The sequence below is a fragment of the Mangifera indica genome, chromosome 8, assembly GCF_011075055.1.
Source record: "Mangifera indica cultivar Alphonso chromosome 8, CATAS_Mindica_2.1, whole genome shotgun sequence".
Classification (NCBI taxonomy): domain Eukaryota; kingdom Viridiplantae; phylum Streptophyta; class Magnoliopsida; order Sapindales; family Anacardiaceae; genus Mangifera; species Mangifera indica.
Window position 1 is genome coordinate 16,850,882 of NC_058144.1, and position 22,355 is coordinate 16,873,236.

The 22,355-nt window shown below is 32.0% G+C and overlaps 1 protein-coding gene and 1 long non-coding RNA gene across 2 annotated transcripts; both read left to right on the forward strand.

Moving 5' to 3' along the window:
* Nucleotides 1-18,469: 18,469 nt before the first annotated feature.
* On the forward strand, nt 18,470-18,753 carry LOC123223240. The gene is made up of 2 exons (XR_006503775.1): nt 18,470-18,628; nt 18,716-18,753. It is a non-coding gene; the product is annotated as an uncharacterized LOC123223240 (long non-coding RNA).
* A 150-nt stretch (nt 18,754-18,903) lies between these two features.
* Nucleotides 18,904-19,976, forward strand: LOC123223239 (protein PAF1 homolog). Its single transcript, XM_044646370.1, has 5 exons — nt 18,904-19,015; nt 19,327-19,413; nt 19,516-19,563; nt 19,679-19,750; nt 19,839-19,976. The coding sequence occupies exons 2-5, from the start codon at nt 19,333-19,335 to the stop codon at nt 19,935-19,937; spliced, it is 300 nt and encodes a 99-aa protein (XP_044502305.1). The 5' UTR covers nt 18,904-19,015; nt 19,327-19,332; the 3' UTR covers nt 19,938-19,976.
* The last annotated feature ends 2,379 nt before the right edge of the window (nt 19,977-22,355 follow it).

A 22,355-nucleotide genomic window follows, 5' to 3' on the forward strand; every position in this document is an offset into this window, starting at 1 on the left:
AAAGTGCAATATGGTTGTAACTCCACCATATGAGCAATGTCTTGATTCAATCCTCTAATAAATCTTACAATGGTTTGCTTCTTTATTTCCGGTAGCTCACTCCTCATTAATAGCTTCTCAAACTCACTTATGTAATGCTCTACTTCATCACTTCCTTGCTTAAAGTGTGTAGTTTGAGGTAAAGATCTTGTTTTTAGTTGTCTGGGAGGAATCTTCTTTTCATAAGCTTCTTTAATTCCTCCTAAGATCTCACTCTCTCTTTGTTGTCCCTTTCCCTTTGCTTCTTGAGATTTTCCTACCACAAGGATGCATAATTCTTGAATTTCAAGATGGCAAGCTTACATTTCTTCTCATTCGAATAACCCTTATATTCAAAAACTTTCTCTATAACATGTAACCAATCAACAAAATCATCCAGACTCATACTCCCTTCAAATTCTAGAATTTCAATCTTTAAACCCCTATTATCATCATTTTCTCTCCTAGTTGGCCTCTCTTGTTCCTTCTCACTTGAGTCATCATGAATTATCAATTCCTCCCTATTATGTCTAGGAGGAGAAGGGGAAGATCTAATATGTCTTCTTGGGTGATGTAGTTGGGTTAGGTGAGGTGGAGGAGGGGGTATTTAGCTTTGTGTTGAAGTTTGGGTTGTGATAAGGGTGTCTGGTTTTGAGTGAGGGTCAAGTCTCTCATCATTTGCATCATTTGATTCATTTGGTCCCTAATGGCCTTAAGTTTTCCTTTGACCTTTCTTTTAATGTCGTGTGGGTAAATTCCTAAGGATGAGGATGAAGTTCTCTTATAGGACATTTTTGGTAATGGCTAGAGGGTAAAAGCTAATGGTTATAAGTATTTAAAGGTTGGACGGAGTATTGGTAAGTGTTTAGGTTAAGGAAGGTTTGTGTTTTAGGCAAATTAAAGTTCTGTTAACAGTAACTTTACAGTGAATAGTGAATTTTGACTGTGAACAGTAGCTCTAAGAGGCAGAAATCAGTCAACAAATCACACAAACACCCTAGGCTCTAATACCAAATGTTGCATTTCCATCAAGACAATACAACAATACACAAACTCAATTCTGGATATTACTATTCATTTGGCATAGCAACAATTTGTCTCTCAATTTTAACCAATCAAATGACCTCCAAATCTTGCAAATTATATATCATTGGAAAAAGCATTCAAAGAGCTTTCTGATGATATATAATTTCAACCACAACTCAATCAATAAGGCATTCAAAACTAGCTTCAACATTTGTTGGCAAAAACTATAAATTGCAAAAACACACACTATGAACAGTAATCTGAGGCATACAACATACATTCAAGTCTTCACACTTTGGATTTCAAGGGAAACATAAATGTAACCAAGGCATAAAGGAAAGTTCCACCAACCTTGGGGTCTTCCACCACCAATCTTCCACCAAGAATGATTGGATAAAGGAAATGAGATAAAGGTCAACAAAATTTTTCTTCAAATTTTCATTCAAAATACTAACCAACCCTTTTACAAAGTATGGCCACCTTTTATATATGGAAGAAGTGTGGCAAAATGGACTTTCCAATACAAAATCTATTAATTTTTTTATACAAAAATCCCTTGAATTAAGCTAAGCCATGCATTCTGAACCAAACCCATACATAGTAATTAACTAAAGAAAAAAGTGATTTGCTTTTTCCTTAACTTTAGGAATTATGTTTCCTAACTAAAACAACTAAATTCTAACTTAGTTCCAATGTAACTAAAACCCAATTTTGGGCTCTTTGAGCTTTTCAAAATGATGCTTGGACGTTTGGGCCATTAGATTAATTGGAGCAAGCTATTCATTTAGACCTTAGGTGGATGTAATAAGACTATGCCCAAAAGTGGTTTTGGGCCAAAATTGATAGTGTAATACTTCCTTTGGCTTGGGATTTGTTAGAACTTCTTTCTTCTTGGCTTCAAAGGTCGCATGGAGGCTTGAGGATGGCTTAGAACCCAAAAATGACAATAGAGCCACGTATACATCAGTTTCAATCTAAATAAGATAATAATAATCCTAATATAATTATAATTCCTAAAGAAAATAAAACTAAGATTCTTAAAACAAATAAAACTCTTAAACAACTAGAAAACTATAAATTCTAGGAAGTTGAACTCCAATTGAATTCTCTTACTTTCTTCACATGAATTTTTGCCTAATTAAACTTTCACTTCATATTTTGACTAATAAAAAATGTCACCAAACTTTTGTTATAACATTTCCCATGTGTTTGATGGTTTCTACATCATTTGTCATGTCAGTCTTAACTACCACATCATGCTTCTTACCTTTAGCATATGTCTTCAAAGTTTTCAATGCTATCTAGCCTATGACACTCTTGTCATAGTCCTTCATTACCAGATCACATATTCTTGGTCTTCTATGGATCACTTCATTCCCCTTCTCTTCAAAAGAATTTGCCCTCAAATCATCTCTTTTAGTAGAACTTTTGTTTTAACTTGATGACGTGATTGTAACCTGCAAAATATGTTAGAGAGGACCTCACACACTCTTTTAGGTGTTTCACTCCTTGCCGAAAAAATATCACTCAATCACTCATGTTTGCACACTCTAAATTGGTTTTTCATTTTGATGTGCTTACACTCTTGCCTTCTCGCTTTTTTCCTACTAGATTAAACTTTCCTTATCAGTTCTTAATTGAACTAATAAAACTCAATCAGAAAGACATTTCTATCAAGCCAAATTCAATAAATTAGAATAAATGGAAGAATTAGACTCCATATGCACACAAGAGGAACGAAAAAGGAACGAAAAAGGAAATAAGGTCGCTCCCTTTGATTTTAGTTTACTTGCTTCTTTCTTTTTCTTTTCATATTTTTTCTATCACTATTTTTCCCTTTTTTTCTAATTTTTCTTTTATTTTTGAATTTTCTTTTATATTTTTTCCTCTTTTTTGTCTTCTTATGCTATTCAAGAACATAAATAACAAAAGCAAATAATTAGACTTAAAAGCTTATACATACATAGTTATGGAAATTATGCATACAAGAAGAAAAAAGAAACAAAACAAAATGATTTTTTTTTATAATAAAAATAAAAAAAATTTTAAGGATAGGCAAAGCTAATTTAGAGTCAAGCTCTGATATCAAACTGATGCGAGCCTCATAGATGAGCTATGAGACTTTACATGCAAGTAAGGAAGCTAGAAATATAGAAAAGCTTTAAACCATATTTTAAATTAAGAAAACCTTGATCCAATGTCTATAACAGACATAAACCAAAGTTATAAAAACCTTGACCTGGTGTCTATAATTGACACAAACCTTAACTCGCAAATTCATGTGGTAGGGTGCAAAATGCATTTTTTCAAAGTTTTCCTCTACGTGAATTCTCATGATAGGTTTTGGTGGGGTAGAATAAATTTTTTTTAAATTATAACTGTTTTTTGATATTTTCCATATAAGGGGTAAATTAAAATTTTTGCTTTTTAAGGTTTTTTAACGTGTAAAATTTAAGTTTGAGGTCTATTTTTCTAAATAATGCATCATATTCAAAATTGAATCATTTCTAATATAAAATTGATATAATTGTAATTTAATTTTTTTACAGGGAGTTCGATAAAAGAGACAAAAGGATGAGGGAAAAGATGAAATCAGATTCCCTATGGAAAAACACTTCAAGACTCAAGTTATTATACATAGATATAAAGATATCAGAGCTGTGATTAAGAAAATATTAGCTGAGTGACAATTACAAATGTTTCGGCATATCTATTTCGAACACTTCCTAGACATTAAGGATAGTTGATTTAGTGGAGTGTTAATACACTCCTTTTATCCTAAGAGTGGTAAATAAGGCATACTCAAGTGATGAGTTATGATTTCAAGTTAATGAGGTTGACATCAGGTTAAGCTCATACGAGTTCGCTATTATGGCAACCCTTCAATTCAGTTGAATGTTGGATATTGATATGTATATTCCATTAAAGGCCACAAATCAGATCCAACATACATATTTCCATCGGTTAAAGTCAATTACATATGCTGATCTGAGTCACATTTTCCAATAGAGGCCTTAGGGGGAGGATGACACCGATGCAGTAAAGTTGGGCAATTGTATGTGCGATTCTTTAAATAGGTATGCCTGTATGTGTAAAGCATGTATGCTCATACTTTAGTGTTTTAAAAGAGGTACACTTTAGACTTGACCTATGAATGATTGTACGTCCAAGAACAAACTATGTATGCTTGTGACTTGTCAAGCGTATGCCTATACATATAAGAAAAGGTACAAATGACACTTGGTTTGGTAATGTCATACTCAAATTAAAAATTTATGGATTTTTATTAAGATTTAAAGCCCGTTGAGGTACCAAGAGATACTAGACGAGTAGACACCCAAGGGAAAGATTAAATACGATAAAAAAGGATACATTTGGGATAGATACCCAAGAGAATCATTAGATATGATCAAAAGAGAAATCCAAATAGAGATGAAATAGATTAGAAAGAAGTTTGAGAGAGTGTTTACTAACTCACATTCTAAGGTATCATGAGTTTGATCATCAAACAATTTACCTACAATTTAAATAGAGAAGCCATTAGTGAGTGTTTAATAAAAAAAGATAGGCTAATCTTTTTCATTTTTTTATCAAAACATTTTCACCAACAAGTCTTTCTTTAGATAGTTTAGAAAAAGTTTTCGAAGATCTACTCAAAAGTGTTAATGTGTAGAATAGAATGTTAGAAATACATTTATCAATGTTGTATTATTTGATACACCATTAATTGTTATATGAAAAATACTATAACTATAAATAAATTATACTAGAGCAACTATCCATATAGATTCCACTTGGATGGTTAATCTGGTGGACATGCCCACAACGTGTACCCATGTGTTGCATCAAGTCGTCAACAAATAACTTTGACATATACGAACTGTCAACATCTTTTGATAAGGTCATCTAACACTATGATAACTATATCACAAATATTTGTGCCTTGGTCATGGTAATATCACAGTTACAAAGGTTCTAAAATAGCCACCTAATATACACATAGGGTTTTCATGATCAGGTGTTAAACATTGATACCCTCGTCATGGTTCAACTACTTTTAGGATAATTATCTATTTAATATAATATATCGATAATATAAATGTCATTTTTATTAATTGAACATCAATGATTATATTAAATATTAATAGTAACAATTGGCTCAAAAGCACTACCCTAACAATATGGACACTTGTTAATCCACCGGAATGAATTGTTCCTATAGGTTGTAAATGGGTCTTCAAGCAAAAGATTGGCTAGGATAGACAGTAGAGACCTAAAAAGCTTGATTGATAGTAAAATTTTATACTCAGAAACAAGGGTTGGATTATAAGGAAATCTTTTTCACTTGTGGCTATGATTAAATCAATTTGGATAATGCTAGCTATTGTTGCATATCACTATTATAAGATTTGGCAAATGGATGTCAAAATCATGTTCCTCAATGGATTCATTGAAGAAAATGATCATACTAATGTATGAAGTAATCTTTTGAGGAATGTTATTTTGACATCCATTTGCCAAATTTCATAATCATGGTATGTAGTAATAACAAACATTATTCGAATAGATTTAATCATTGTTATAGATGAAAATGTTTCCTTATAATCCAACCCTTATCTCTGAGTAGAAACGTTTGCTACCAGTCAAACTTTATAGGTCTCTACCTATTCATCATTGTAAATCTTTCTCTTAAATATCTATTTTCAACCTATAGGAACAATTCCTTTCAAATGGATCAACAAGTGTCCATACTTGATTAACATGCTTGGATTCTATTTCAGAATTTATGGCTTTCAGCTATCTACCTAAATCAGTATCCAGTATAGCTTTCTCATAACTTCTAAGATCATCACCATGATCTATTTCTCCTACCAAGAAGGATTCAAAAACCTACTCATGAAGAAATTTGTATTTGTCTAGAGGTTTCAATACTCTTGAAGATCTTCAAACTAGCACTAGTACATTATCAAGAAATGCATATTTTTGATAATTAAAATTCTTTGATCAACTGGAAGTAAAAATAATATCCTAAATAATCTTTACGATATCTTATAAACCGACCTTTTTCAGTCTTAACGTCTAGCTTATCAGTTTTAATTAATTTAACATAGGTTGAACATTCCCAAATTTTAAAATAATTGATTATGGGAGGCTTGTCATACCACATTTCATATGGTGTTTTTTGAACAAATTTAAATGGTGCTCTATTTTTAAAGGTGATTTGTTTATTTTTTTCTTAAAGACAGGATTCACAAGTTGGATAGGTTTTAAAACCTAATGGATTCAAAATCTCAGTTGTCTCCAATCTCATTGTACTATTGTCTCCTATATGACTTAATTGATGATGCCAAAATAACCTTATGTTGATTTTTGCTCGAGATCTTTTATTTGTGATAACATTAACAACATTCAAATCATTCAATTCTAATACATACAAACCATTTGTATTTACTGATTTGCCAACTAAAGAATTTCCAAAATGAATCAAACATTCATTTCCATTAAACTATACATAGTAACTATTTTTACATAAAACAGATACATAAATTATATTTCTAGTAGCTTTGGAAAAATGAACAACTTTTTACAATCTCAAAATATGTCCAAATAGAAATGTCAGAGAATAATTCCCTATAACTTCAACTGCAACTTTTGCTACATTCACTATTTTCAAAACAAGTTCATTCTTGTATAACATAGAAATATTTTACAAGTCTTGTAATGACGCACATATGTGAGATGTAGTCATTGAATCTAATATCCAGGATTGATTATTTGAATTAACATTAACTCAAATTCAATCACAAATGAAAGAAATATACTTGTTTTCTTTCCCTTCAAGCTCTGAAGGTAAATAAGACAATTCTTCTTCTAATTTCCATCCTTTTTGTAGTGGAAACAATGCCCTTTGGCTTTAGCCTTATCTGTATCGATCTCAACATTTCTGAAATTCATTTTCTTTAGTCCAACTTTTGGACCCTTTCGAGGTTGCTTTTGCCTCTTCTTTGTTCCACTTGTAGTTACAACGTTAACTTCCCCATACCTCTTTCTTTGTTTGTAGAACTCTTGAATCTCATTTAAGAGCTCCAGAATAATGTGTTTGATTCTACTCAAATTATAGTTCATTGTAAATGGTTTATAACTATTCAGAAGGGATTAGAGAATCAAATGTACCTTAACTCTTTATAGAATGATAACTCAATAGACATTTAACTACTCTAGGATGTTTATCATCTTTATAATATGATCATTTGGGCGCATATCTTTCTTTAGCCTCATTTTGTAAATTGTCGCACACAAATCGTATTCGACCACTTGCAAATTCTTGCCATACAACTCTTGTAAAGCCATATGTATATCATATGCATTTTGCATGTTTTCATGCTTTGCTTGAAGTTCTTTATTCATCGAAGCTAGCATGTAACTTTAGACTCTTAGATTATCTTACTGCTAGGCTTTGAAAATTTCTTTTTCTTGATTTGTTGCATTTGAAGCTGAATCAATTGAAATAGGTGCTTCCAATACATATCTAGCCTTTTTGAAATTGCGAATGATTCTCAAGTTTCTAAGTTAGTTTTGAACTTTGATCCAATTAATACATTATTATCCAAACTATGTAATAATACATTGTTGGCCATTTTTTGAGTTTATCACAATTAATCAAAGAATACTGCTAAGAAAAAATAGTTTCATTAGTGTCTAGTGTAAATTTAAACCTTTTAATGCATAATCTCATTAGCTCTAACTATTTTATTCGAATCCTATACTCCTTTAGAAAGGATTTGATAATTTTTGTTAGATTAAATTTTTAGTAGGGAATCGAATTTTTATTAAATTTAATCAATCTTATATAATGGAAATTTTGGCAATCCAAATTCAACAAGTAGGAAACTATTTTCATTTATATCCTTATAAAAACTCGATTCGTATTCCTTTCCTTCCTTTTCGGCTACCTCACATAATAGAAATCTTGATACCCTCAACTACTTAAATTTGTACCATCACGCTTTCTTAAAAGGGCACTTTCATCATGTCCTCACATAATCAAAATCATGGTCAAAATGAAACTATTCATCCAAGAACAAGAAAAACTTAATTTCATTACATAAATTTCATATCACTAACATAATAGAAATCTTGGGATATTAAAATTCATATTATAGAATTTTGTTATCCCATAATGGCAGACATAGATTTAATAAATTTATTAAGAGAGATTTTAGGTTTAATTTAAAATTAATTAAGTTCATTTTCAATATGACATGAATACATCTCACATATGCAAAATAAAACATGGTGGAATGATAATGGAGGACTAAGGAAAGAGGGTAGTAGGGTGGAAAGCATTCAAAACACTAAAGAAATTATCCAAAGGAAGATAGATGATATGGCACCCAAGGATGATATGGCAACCTATTTACCGATGTGGCGTGATGACATAGATGTACATGATGACATGGAGCCATGAAGGAAGCCTTATGCATGTGAAATTAGAATTCCTAAGTCTTACCTAATTAATAGAGTTTTATTAAAATTAGTTTTCCTAAATAAGTTAAGAGTCTTATTTTTATTTTTTGGTAAGTGTCCTATTTTGATTTTGGAAATAATAAGTTTTAAGAAGTTATTATTTAGAAAAGTTTTAAAATAGTTTTTCACATGTTTTAGATTTTTCTAGTCTAAGTAAAAAAAATAAGCCTATATAAAGACATGAGTTTTGTCATTCAATGCATTCAATTCAAGTTATTAATAAAACTTTATATTTGAGATTTCTTAAGAATTCCTTTGCAAAGTTTACAAAAATTTTTGTTATCCTTTTGCATCTGTTAAATGATATCAACTCTAAACGTCTTTGTAAACAATATCATAACCTCATCAATGCTTGTCTTATGTCAACACATATTCATATTCCAAAATTGAAAATTTCAATTCATAAGCCAAAAATCACATGCATGTTACATTCAAGCATATATACATGCATCCCATGAACTCTTCATCAGATACATCTCTTAAATCATATATTCTTCATCTTAAATCATTATAACATATAAAAGAGAAAGAAAAACCTAGCAAGTAGCCAAGGTTGAGAGCTTCAATGTCAAAATAAGCTTGAAAAACATGATTTCATAGCAAATCAGTAACATGCATGTACATATATGTCACATGTATATACTCATCTACATAAATAACATATATTTGGCTAAAAAATAAACATGCAAGAAGCCAAAATGGCTCTAACACCATCTAAAAGAAAATGAAGAAGAAAATGTTGCAAAATGACATGCACGCAAAGAAGGATGCAAGAGGCAAGCACAATGGAAGCAAGTAAGGAAAATGTTAGAATATTACCAACTCCAAGCTTGTTTCTTTGATGAAGGATGATGGAAAGAAGCCTTCCAAGAGTCAGGCCTCTAAACAATAAAACCAACCAAGCTATAAACCTCTTTAGTTGAGAGGTAGAGAGAAGGGAGAGGAAATGTGCTTTAATGAGAGAATGTTTAGTTTAAAATGAAGTTGAATGCTTCAAAATGAACAAATGATCTTATTTATTTAATGGTGGGTTAGTTAGCAAATATGTATTTTTTATTTGGTCTTTGTAAATTCTTAATTTAAACTATGAATATCAAACATATACTTTAGATTATCCAAAAATACATTCGAAAACTTAACGATTATGGTAAACATCTAGCAATGTGTCATAGCCCTTAAACTACGATAAAGAAACACTTTATCAAACCTAATTTCTCAATTGTACATTCTGTGTAGGTAAGATCTTTCCATTGTCTAATCCTAAATGAGCTTAGGGTCATGATATGTCAAAACCCTGGTCTCAATACTTTATGAATCATAGATCCTTATATTTAGAATGCATTATCACGAACAACCTTTGTATGACTCACATTATGCTCTAGTCACAGATTTTGGTTTCCAATATTTATCGACATTTACTTAAGAACTCAAAACCGGATCGAATTAGTGGATACTCTAAATCTAATATCTTAAAGTCAATGAATCCTATCTTGATCATCATTTTTCTCCACATACAAACAACGCACTACTAATATGGCCTTTCGTACAGAATATGATTGGTGACATATTTATACACCATATGAACCATAAGCATCCATATCAGATCCAACCATGATATCTCAAGTCAAAAGATTACTTCGTACACTAATACAATCATATGATAAATCATTGACTATAATTTAATGACTATATGACTTATCATTATTGTTCATGTTTAAAAAAGATTCACTAACTATTAAACCATACTAATACCTTAATGACATGACCATTATTGTTATTTGTACTAATATCATCCTATGATATTCAACGGAGGAATTCAGTATGCCTACTAGATGATATTATTGTCTAACTTATATCAACTCCATAGGGAATGATAACATTGTTAATTGTCGTTATTTTGATTTCTAATTCCCTTATATTGTGTGAAATTTAATTCAATCTAATGGAATTATTTATCCTTTTGCATTTAGGAAGCTTTAAACATGTTTAGAGCTAAGTTGGGTCAAAAAGACTAAAATTGGGGCAAACTTACCAGTCAACAAGAAATCTATGATGTTAGCTAGGCGTAGGCACATAAAATGATGAGAACAAATTTTGAAACTTAAATTTTGACTTTTAGATCAGTTGAAATATTTTAGGAAAGGCAAAATTTGTTTCCTAGAAAGGTGTCATTATTAGCTGGAAAAGGGGAATATTATTTTGTTAAATAAGGGATATATACAAGGAAGATATATATCTATTTCTTTTTAGGGAAGATATATATTATTTTTACTTGGCTAGATTAAGGGATTATTATAGATTTTTATTTTTTTCGAGATCTAAATGGGGGGAATATATATTTTATTTTTTTATTTTATTTTGGAGGGACTATCATTATCTTATCTAGAGAATTGGAGATCTGAGCATGGCTTACAATGGCTAAACTCTTTTATCTTGGTTGAAGGAATCTGAAACCATGAACTATAAGGATTGTGAGACTTTTGTTCTTTAATGCATCTTCGTAATTATTCAAGTATTAATTATTTTTTTGTATTATCTATTATGATTGTATTGGTTAATGGCTAAGACACGCGATTAGTTTATCAATTAATATAATCTACTACTAGTTTAGATGTTGAATCCATAATTGTTCAATCCATCTAATCAAAGAGGCAGTTGGGATTTATTGTTTGCTGCATCAGGAACTATAATTCTTGGGAAAAATATTCAACTGGATGCAACGTCATACACTTGTGTTGTCTTGTTTCATTGGTTTTTCTAATTCTCAATGCTATTATTTAATTAAATTCGAGATTATATCCAAGTTGTCAATCAATAAGGGTTAACTAGAATACATGTTTTTGTTTAACTAATCATAAGGAGAGATAGCTAATTAATATCACTACGAATATTTGAATAATCAATTTGATACTTTTGGGTGTTGATGATTAATCATAGTTTTAATGGTGGATGTGATTGTAGACCAAGGTTTGTTTAATTGATTATTTGTTTTAGATTATTTTGATGAATTTTATTGCTTTTAATTACCATTCGTATTTAATTCAAAAACACCCCCTAATTTCATTGCTTTGCGAGATAAGTAGGGCTGGATTCGAGCCGAGCTGGCTCGAGTTCGAAATCGAGTTCGGCTCAAACGAGCCTGAAACGAGCCAGATATTAACGAGCTCGAACCCGAGCTCGAGCTTTAAGTTTCGAAGGAATCGAGCTCGAGCCCGAATACGAGCTGGAAGCGAGCAGCTCGCTATGGCTCGCGAGCCACTGGCTCGTTGTGGCTCGTTACATGTCACGAGCCAGTGGCTCGTTACATGTCACGAGCCAGTGGCTCGTTATGGCTTGCGAGCCGAGTTGCTTGACTTGGCTCGTGAGCCAATTCTTATTTAACCAAAAACGGCAAACGGTGCCATTTTTGGTTAAAATAAGAACATAATTCTCATTCCCTTTAAACATGTTTATTTTTCCAGACTACTAGTCGTGCTTCCAGACTTCCAGTTCCAGACCTACGCATGCGTAAAAACTCTCCTCCAACCAAACTCCAAGCTCCAGACTTCCAGTTCCAAACCAGAGTCCAGCCTTCTGCCATCTGAAGTGTCGGCCTGCAGCTGCTCTCCAGTTCCGTCGACAGGGGTTTCTCAAGCGATTCTGTTCAAGTCTTCTGACGTCACGTGCCAATAGCAGATTCCAGCGATCGAGAGTTCTACGACGAGAAGTTTGACGACGACGGCGACATAGACGACACAAATATATTTCAGGTTTGTGTTTTTCCATTTTTTCACTTTCAATTTTATAATTTTTGCCTTAAATTGATTGAACCCTAACTTTGGAATTAGGGTTTCTGAATTGGGGGTTTTTAATTTTTTAATTTTTAATATAAAATTTATTGTTGAAATTACGCTGTTGGGGTTGGATGTATAGATGGTTGTTGTGCTGCTGTCTATGGTCAAAGAATTAATTGACGCTATTGGAAAATTAGAATATCTGTTGAATTAATCAGTGGCCTGTTGTCGCCCCTACCAACTCAGCTATCTTTTATCAATTTAAGGCCAAATAGTTATGTCCCACCCAAGGTTAGGAGATATCTTAAAAATTTTGTAAGCTTCCACTGGCATTCAGTACCTTTAATAATTCTGATTAGTTTTAGTTTAAAGGCCAAAAGACCCATTCTAAAGAAAGGTTTAGTTGGTTATCAAACTTTTCCGTGGTAAGTTTTGAAAATTTAAATATCTTTATGATAATTATTAAATTTAAAAATATAATTATTATTTAATTAGTAAAATTAAAAAAAAAATTATCTCATTACTTCATCTTACTTTTTAAAACTTATAATATCTCTCTTAATCTAAATTTTAAGAAATTATATTTTTTCTCTTAAAATTTATTTTTCTTTCCTACTTTTTTTAAGCAGTTTCTCTGATTACATTTGTTCTCTCCCTTGATGTTCCCTCTCTCAGTGCCAAAGTGAGATGAAAGAGACACCTTTCAGTAGTCCATTTTTTAATATAAAATTTTATTGTTGAAACTATGCTGTTGGGGTTTTTAATTTTAGGGTTTACTCGAGTAGATCTAAGTTTTTTTTCAGTTCTGATGTTCAATGTTTCATGATCTTTGATAATTTGTTCACAATGTTTAGTATATGGATTTGCGTTCAATGTGCAGATCTACTTGTCGGTGTTACTGCTTGCATTCAATTTGATGTTCATGTATAATTTGATTCCTGAAGTAGATCCAATTTGTTATAATCTGTTACTGAAAGGTCTTATGATATCATTGCAATCTTGTTTGCTATATGTTCAAATTTGTTGTGGTTGCTATGTTGTGTCATGCATCATTAAAGATCCACTATAAGTTAGTGTACTTTGTTTAGGTCTATATTCTACAGTTTTTGTGTTTGAAGAGAAATCTAATCATTCCACTGTCTGTGGAGGTTAAATGCAGGCTGTAATTTTTTTTAAAGTTGTATCACTTTTGTTTGTTTTCTTTTATGCATGTTAAATCGATTGTGTCTACTTCCACTATTTTTTGCTGTTTGATTACTCGTTGTTGGGTACCAAATTTGACTAATTTGATGAAGTATGATCCTGGATACTGCTTCAAAAAAAAAAAAGGCTACTTGCATGTTGTATCTCTCTTAATTTGGTTAACCTTATGTCTCAATACTATGTACTCATATGATCCGTGAAACTATAGGATTGATCAATTTAATTTCTGTGAGACCTGATTTAATACTAAACTGTTCTAATCCTTTGTCTCATTTAAACTAGTAATATATCTTTGTTTTCTATGTTCTGTATCCTAGGAAGAATTAAAGTGTTAACTACTTAAACTGGAATTATGATTATTCTTTTTAGCTTGTGCTGTTATTGAAATTATGTTCATGTATCTAACTGGGTTGTATTTTTAAATTTTTATTTAAATTGTATCTAACCGTTGGCATGTGATTGTGATGTAGAATATGACATCAAGAAGAGTAAAACCCTCCGGAGCAAGTCGAGCTTCATCTCAAGCATCGACTGCAAGCACAATGGCTCCTTCTGTATGTGCATCTGTTAAGAGAAAATCGATGCAAATTGAAGCACCTATTGATGATGTGGATATTGATCTAGCTGCAATAGGAGATTTTGATGTCTCAGCTTCAAGTGAAGAAGCTGAAGCAACTGAACGTCCTGAAAGCCAAATGGAAGCACCACCTCCTGTTATTCCATCTACTAAGAGGAGGAAAACATCAGCTGTTTGGGAGTGTTATCCCGAAGATAAGTTTGTTACTATTGGCGATGCTACAAATGCGGTTTGCAAGTATTGCCAAAACAAGCTGAAATTGCAAAAGACCAAGGCTACTTCCCATTTGACACGACATATGGGTCAATGTGTTGAAAGGAAGAAAGCAATGGGGAAAGACTTGGTCGTAGGGGGACAAACAATTTTGGGGTTTGAGCGTTCAACCTTAGGGGTGCCTACTCCAACTGTGGTGAAAACAAACACTAGTTATGAGCATCCCAAGGTTAGTTTGAGTTTAATTATTAACGTATATTATTACTATAAAATTGTTATGAAATTAATTGTATTAACTAATGCAATGATTATGATGTTGGTGTTTCAGGTTCGAGAGGCATTAGCCCACATGGTTATGATATCAGAATTGCCGTTTAATTTTGTCGAGCACCCTGACTTCATTAATTTTTGTCATGTTCTGCAACCTTTTTATGAAAAAGTTGGAAGAAAGCAAGTAAAAGCTGATTGCTTTAGGGTTTATCAAGCAGAGCGTGAGAGATTGAAGAAGGTTTTTGAGGAGACTAGAAGGATCAGTATTACTACTGATCTTTGGAAGTCAGATCATCAAAGTATTGAGTACATGGTACTCACATTGCATTGGGTGGACCAGTCGTGGTCCTTAAATAAACAAATTATAAATTTTGTGCACCTACCTCTACCTAGGAGAGGAATAGACATTGCAGCAGCAATATTTGACTGTCTAAAGGGTTGGGGGATTGAACATAAGGTAAAATCAAATTTGTAAATTATTTATCAAAACACATATAATTTTATTGCATATCATTTCATTAATATTTATTATTTTTGTTTGTAGGTGGAAACTGTCACAGTTGACAATGCTTCTGCAAATGATAGTTGTGTTAAAAGATTGAAAAAAGATTTTCAAATGCAGAGATCACTGTTGTGTGATGGAAAACTTTTCCATGTTAGGCGCACTGCCCATATTGTAAATTTGTTGGTTTAGGATGGGGTGGCCGTGATTAAACCCATCATAGACAATGTTCGGGAAAGTGTGAAGTTTGTAAAAGCTAGTGAGGCAAGGCAAAAAAGTTTTGCCAAAATTGCTATGCATTGTGGAATTAAAGAGAGGAAATTAGTTTTGGATTGTGCTACACGATGGAATAGCACATACAAAATGCTAATGACAGCACTGCAGTTTAGAGAAGTCTTTCTTCGGTTTATGTTTGTTGAGTCGAGCTATATATATTGCCCGACAAGGGAAGAGTGGGAGAGACTGGAGGTCGTCTGTGACCTTTTGGAAATATTTGATGATATAACAAAATTAATTTCTGGGTCACAGTATACCACTGCAAATAGATACTTTCAAGAAGTGTTTAGGATAAAAGAGGTCTTGAGAGAGCGAGAATTTGATGAAGATTATTCTATATCAATGATGGTACGAGCAATGTCAGAAAAATTTGACAAATATTGGGGTGAGGTGAATTTCCTTATGGCGATTGCTAGCATCATGGATCCCAGGTAATTAATTTACAATTGATTGGGTTTATTATAATATATATGTATATAAAGAACATGTTTCTAACTAATTAGTTTGCTTGTGATGATTTCAGGATAAAGTTTTTTATGATTACTTTGGCATTTCCCACTTTATATGGTGAAGAAAATGCCCCTGTGGAGATAGAAAATGTCAAAAAGGGGTTAGAAAAATTATACGGAGAATATGTTGACATGTTGTCATCAAGAAATTCATCAACCGCACTTGCACATCCATAACATCAGCCAAAGACCCAACAAGCACCATCAAGTACATCAGATACATTAGATCATTGATTCATTGTCATTAAATGAAACTTTATAACATATCATAAGTTCTAACATTTAATTTGTAGGTAAATCATCAAGCTCTCGATATTCAGAGACTAGACATTATAGTCCTGCATATAGTTGGATGCGTTTGAAGGATCATAAGGAGAAAACATACTCAAGAGAAACTAAGAAGTCTGAGTTAGAAATGTATTTGGACGAACATTGTGTTGAGATACCTGAGGATGTCAACTCAGCGGACTTTAATGTGCTTCACTGGTGGAGAGACAATCAATATAAGTATAAAGTGCTTTCACAAATGGCAGTCGATATCTTAGCAATTCCTATTACAACAGTGGCTTCGGAGAGCGCATTTAGTGCGGGTAGTAGAGTGATAGATATGTACAGGTCAACTCTATCTCCAGAAACAGTCAACATGCTTATGTGTGGAGCTGATTGGATGAGAACACGTTATAATATGAAGAAACAAGATGAGGTAGTCAATAACTTATCACAACTATATGATCTTTAAATTGATTTTTCATTTAACTGTTGGTGGTATGATTAATAGCTTTCATTAATTTTTAATTTCTTGAAGATTGAAGTTGAAAACGAGATTGCTGAGATTATCTTGCCAGATAAATTATGACTGGGTTGCCTAATGAGCAAAATTATCAGGGAGAAAATTATCTATCAGTGGCTGTGACTTGCCTCATCAGAAGGGGTGCTCATTTATTCAAGCAGTTCTTAATGGTAAACCCCTAAAATCCACACCTTAGCAAGCTTTGTAAAAGATCTAAATTCTTCATGATAAAGTTACATAAACATGTGTATTGTATGGCTGCATTTATGCAAGAAAGTCTAAATTTTAGAGAGTTCAATTTTACTGCAATTTCATAGTTCATTGTTTTCTTGACATTTCAGTCAATGGAGGTGCAAGACATATGTAAATCTGATCTACATAATATAATCTAAATGGATGCATGTAGATATTTGTATGCATAGAGTCAATTGCTTTTGTAAGGTTACAAATCAACTTGAACTCTTTCTGTATCTGCTGGAAGCCGTATTATAATAGAGGGTTTATGAATCTCAGCCTGCATTTCTTCAGCTTTTCCCATTTGACACGAAATTTTTATTCTATTGACCTTAGCAACAGACTTGTTTGCAGTTTCAACATCAGAATTAACCTGTTGTTGGTCAGAACTTGGCACAGGTAAAAAAGCAAGTTTATCTGAAAGCTTATAATTGGAGCCACATTTGAATTTCACCGGGACAACTTTCGCCTTTGAACTAGATTTCTCATCCTCAGAAGCACTAACAACAGCAATTTTTGTAGCACTTTTGGATATGAGCTTCTTTTTAAGATTTTTTGGTTGAGACTGACTTGAAGGATCCAGAGAGTTGGATTTAGCAGAAGCTTTTTCAGAATCTGCAGTTTCAAGCTGTGTATCTGGATCTGCTCGATACTTAGGACAGTTTTTGTTGGTCCTCATATGTCCAAACTGATTCATCAAAAGGTATACAATCAACTTGATAACATATTCTAAAGAATAAATAAACTCTATGTTGTCATTGCTTGTCATACTGGGATTTTATTGATGAAATGTTTAGAAAGCTCTCATAGATTTCAAACTTACCCAGACATTGGACAGGCTGCTTTTGGAAAACCTGGTCATTGCTTGTCATTGCTTATGGCTTTGAAGAAGGACAAAGATCGGTATGCAACATTTCTTAATTATCTTGACATGTTGATCCTGTTCATGTGTGTGTATGAGAGTGTAATTATAACTTTTGGGCGATATCTACTTAAGTTACAACAGTTACATTATTTTGTGCTCTAATTGACAAATTGTATATCTGACTGGAACATGTTTGGTGTTGAGGAATTTAATTGCACAATTAAAATTACTTTAAATATTTTTATGCTAACAGATCAATTTTCCAAGGGGTATTTGAATGATAGCATGCATCAAATGGACTATGTTAACGAAACATTTGAAACAGCCTTTGTCCTCTTTAAGTTGCAAAGATTGAGGGAAAACGTTTTGCTGTCTGCATGCATCCAGAATTCATGTTCTGATTATATTGTGTAATAATGCCATGTTAATCTTCTTATTCCATGTTGCAGATTTACGAGATACACAATTAAATCTCTGGAGAAAAATTACAAGCCCCAGCTGTATGTTGAGCTGGATCTTGGGATACCTCTTGACCTGCTTGACCTTAATGTTTACAAGTATTATTTCTTACCAGTTTAAACTTGTTTAAGAATCTCATAATTTTTTTAATCAAGGCCAACAGTCCTGATTGTTGTATTTTCTGCATGTTTAATTAGTCCTCCCAAGGGTGTCAAAATACCTCTTGCTCCAAAAGATGAAGAGTTGTTGCGTGATGATGATGTGGTTACCCCCGTAAAGATAAGAAAGATGGTATAAGGAAAAAAGAACGGCCGACTGATAAAGGTGTTTCTTGGCTGGTTAAGACTCAGTATATTTCTCCTCTTAGCATGGAATCAACAAGACAGGTACTTGATAAGAGAACTATTTATTTCATATTTTCTTGAAAAATACTGGTGAAAGCTTTGCTGTAACAAATACATTGATTTTTGCAGTCTTTGACTGAAAAACAAGCAAAAGAACTGAAAGAGAAGAAGGGAGGCCGCAACATTTTAGAAAACCTTAATGATAGGTTTGTTCTATCCAAACTTGTCTATTTGAACAAGTATAAGACCTTAAAAACATTATGAGGGAACTTTCCTTTTTTTAACTGAGAATGTTGAATATATTTGTAGGGACAAATAGATTAAGGACATTGAAGCATCATTTGAGGCATCAAAGCTGCGTCCTATTCATTCAACCAATAAAGATTTACATCCTGTTAAGATTTGGCCTCTGATACCTGATTCTGAGAGGTGTGAACAATTTTGTGCCTTCAATTTTTTTGGTTTTTTCTTTATAGCAATCATGTTCAAATAGTGATTAGTTTCCCCTTTTATTGGAAGGAAGATATAGAAACCAACTACTGGTGAATTCAAGATTTTCATAGCTTGTGTTGTTTTAAATACAAGGCTGAATGATCTATTTTAAATTCAAGATTTTCATAGCTTGTCCTAGTTCAAGTCAAGATTTTAACTTAAAACATTTCAATATTTACCTTTTTCTAGTCTCTTCTATATGGCTATGATACTATATTGACGGTCTCATTCCACTTGGTATATTGCAGGCTATTATGAAAAGTTATGTGGCAACAGGCTCTAATCCAGCTAACCCTGATAAATTTCTGGCATACATGGTCCCATCCTTAGATGAGGTAGATATTGCTTGTGTAAATTTCCACACATTGTCTTGGAACAGTTCATACAGTAATATACGTCCTGCTGGCGTTTTTAATTATTAGTCTTTCTAATGGCAGCTGTCGAAGGACATGTATGACGAGAATGAAGATGTCTTATTTTCTTGGGTTCGTGATTCACTGGGATGTACATTCATTGATTTTAAACATTCTGCCTAGCATATTTGCATTTTGTTTGTTTGTGAATTGAATATTTGCGCTTGAAATATCTTCTTTCCAACAGGTGCGGGGTGAAGATACTGATTATCCAACATCATACCTTGTTTCCTTTGATGATGAAGAAGCTCGCTATGTGGTATACACTTGAATAGGATTTATGTTTCCATTGCACTTGTTTTCTGATGGTAGGATCTGTGGTTCTTACTCTTGTCAAAATGATGCAGCCTCTCCCCACAAAACTTAATTTGAGAAAGAAGAGGGCCAGGGAGGGGAGATCTAATGAGGATGTTGAGCATTTTCCTGCATTGGAACCAGTGGATTAAAACTTAAGTACTCACCATGCTTGCCGGCATCTTACAGCTTCCTGACGAACAATTCACTTTGGGTCATCTAGGGCCTTTGATATCACTTGTAATACATTGATTGTAATATACAGTTTTTGTATGCTTGTTGATAAGAAGATATGAAGAGATATTAAGAGTAAATAGATATGGTTGCAAAACAAAAATTAAGGAAATTATGTGTTGGAGGATTATAAATAAGGATTTTAGGATTTAATGGATTTTTTTTAAAATAGAAAGAAAGGATATGATTGGATTGATTGAGAGATAAGAAGATATTGATTGATTTTAATTGAAATAGTTTTTATCCCTTTGAATAGATTTTTATTGGCTATAAAATTATTTCTCAAAAAGTTTAGACCTCATAAGTAAATCAACAATATTAGTTTTTATTTTTATACTTGGCAATTGAAAAAGGGAGAGGTGTGAAGTTATTTGGATCAACAAAAAGGGTTGGAGATTTGAGTAAGTTTAATCTTTCAATTTTATTTTATTTAGTTTAGTTAAATTTAGATTTAAATTATGTTAGCATCATAGTTAGGCCAATAATTGTGTTTGTGCATATTAGAAACTAAAAATTCTGGACAGTTTGTTTTTCTATCTTTATTAAATGTTTTGATGAAGAAATTTATTTTATTTGCAATCGAAAAAGTTTCTGGAAATTTTATAACATGTGTTTTCAATTATATCAAATTTTCGTGAATTTTTGATATTTACAGAATTTATTAAAAATCTTATAGCAATACTGTTCAATAGAAAAAAAAAAAAATCTGCATTCTGGCAATTTGATGATCTGAATTTCTTGAACATTTTGACAAAGTATTTGAACTCAATTTTATCTAAAAAATTTTCTGCAAATTGTATTATATGCCTATTCATACATGCCCAAATTTCATAAAGTTTCAATGCCTATAGAAATTTTTAAAAATCAAGAAATAAGGGCTGTCCAGTAAAGATCGGGTTTCTTTGACAGTGTTGATGTGCTCTCTTTATTGAACGTTTTGAAAACGAAATTTAACTTTGTTTCATTTGAAACTTTTTGTGAATATTTTACTACATGTCTACTTTAATTCGTCCGAATTTTGTGAATTTACCATGAGTGAGTAATTTATTAAAAATCTTGCAATCATAACTGTCCAGTAAGAAGTTTGTATATGCACAGTTGGTTTTAATGGAGTTTAGTATGATTTAACACTAGGGTGATGATTTGTAAGGTTTATAGATATTTAATGGATACTTCTAAGATTAAGATCTGATAGTATTAAGTTTGAATTATGATTGCTAGGACAACGTGAAGATATTGGTATCTCGTTGGTTGATTAAAGACATAGTTAGAAATTGTTGAGGTAAGTAAAAGCTTACATAATACGTAATGATTTTTGTTCTGTATGAAAAATGTTTATATGGTTATTTATGTTATAAAATTCTTTTACTATGATTGATAAATTATGTTATGGTTTTATTTTAGAAGTATATGATCTTGTTATCTAAAATACTTTCGAAAAGTGTTTTGATATTTTTCTATAGAAGAAAACTAATGTTATATTATACGATTATTAAGATAAAAATATTTGAAAGAATTTCTTGAATAAAGTTTATGCTATTTTTCAGAGATAAAGATTTCTTAGAAAAACAAGTTTTGTAAGATTATTTTGCCAAATGTCCATAAGATTTATGGATCGATAAATATGACTGGATCATAAAACATCCAGGGACATATGTTGAATGATGAAAGGTCTGCGGACCAATTATGAATATGAACTCAATGAAGGGTCTGCGGACCAATTATGAAAACGATGAAAGGTCTGCGGACCTATTACGAATATGAATACGATGAAGGGTCTGCGGACCAATATGAATAAGAATATGAATTATGAAAAGTCTGCGGACTTATGATGAATATGAATAAGAATCGAACCAAGTCACCACGAATGTAGGTGACACTATGTGACAAAGGCTAAGTACAAATTTTATGTTTTATTTATTTATTTACGAGTAATGTTTATGAACTATTTTAAGATTATCCCTTATGATTGATATAAAATATTTATGTTTGTTTCTCATTAGGATAATGAATATGAACTTGTTTATATTGTTTTTTTTAATTTGTGGAAATGTTTTAGTTCCGTTATAGTTAAGAAATATCAAGGGTTTTTATTTTGACTAATTATTTTGAAAATAAAGAAGTTTTATGATGTTTATTTATTAAAAAGTTATGTATTATGTTTGTTTTTATTTACCGAGTTGACGGCTCACTCCTCGTCTCCTTTATTTTGCAGAATAAGTTTTCTAGATTAGCTAGGAGGGGTGGAATAAAATAAACTCAAGCTGAGTTGGGAGATTGAAGAGTTTTGATATCTAGATTTTATTGTTTATGAATATTGTAATTGTGGATTATTT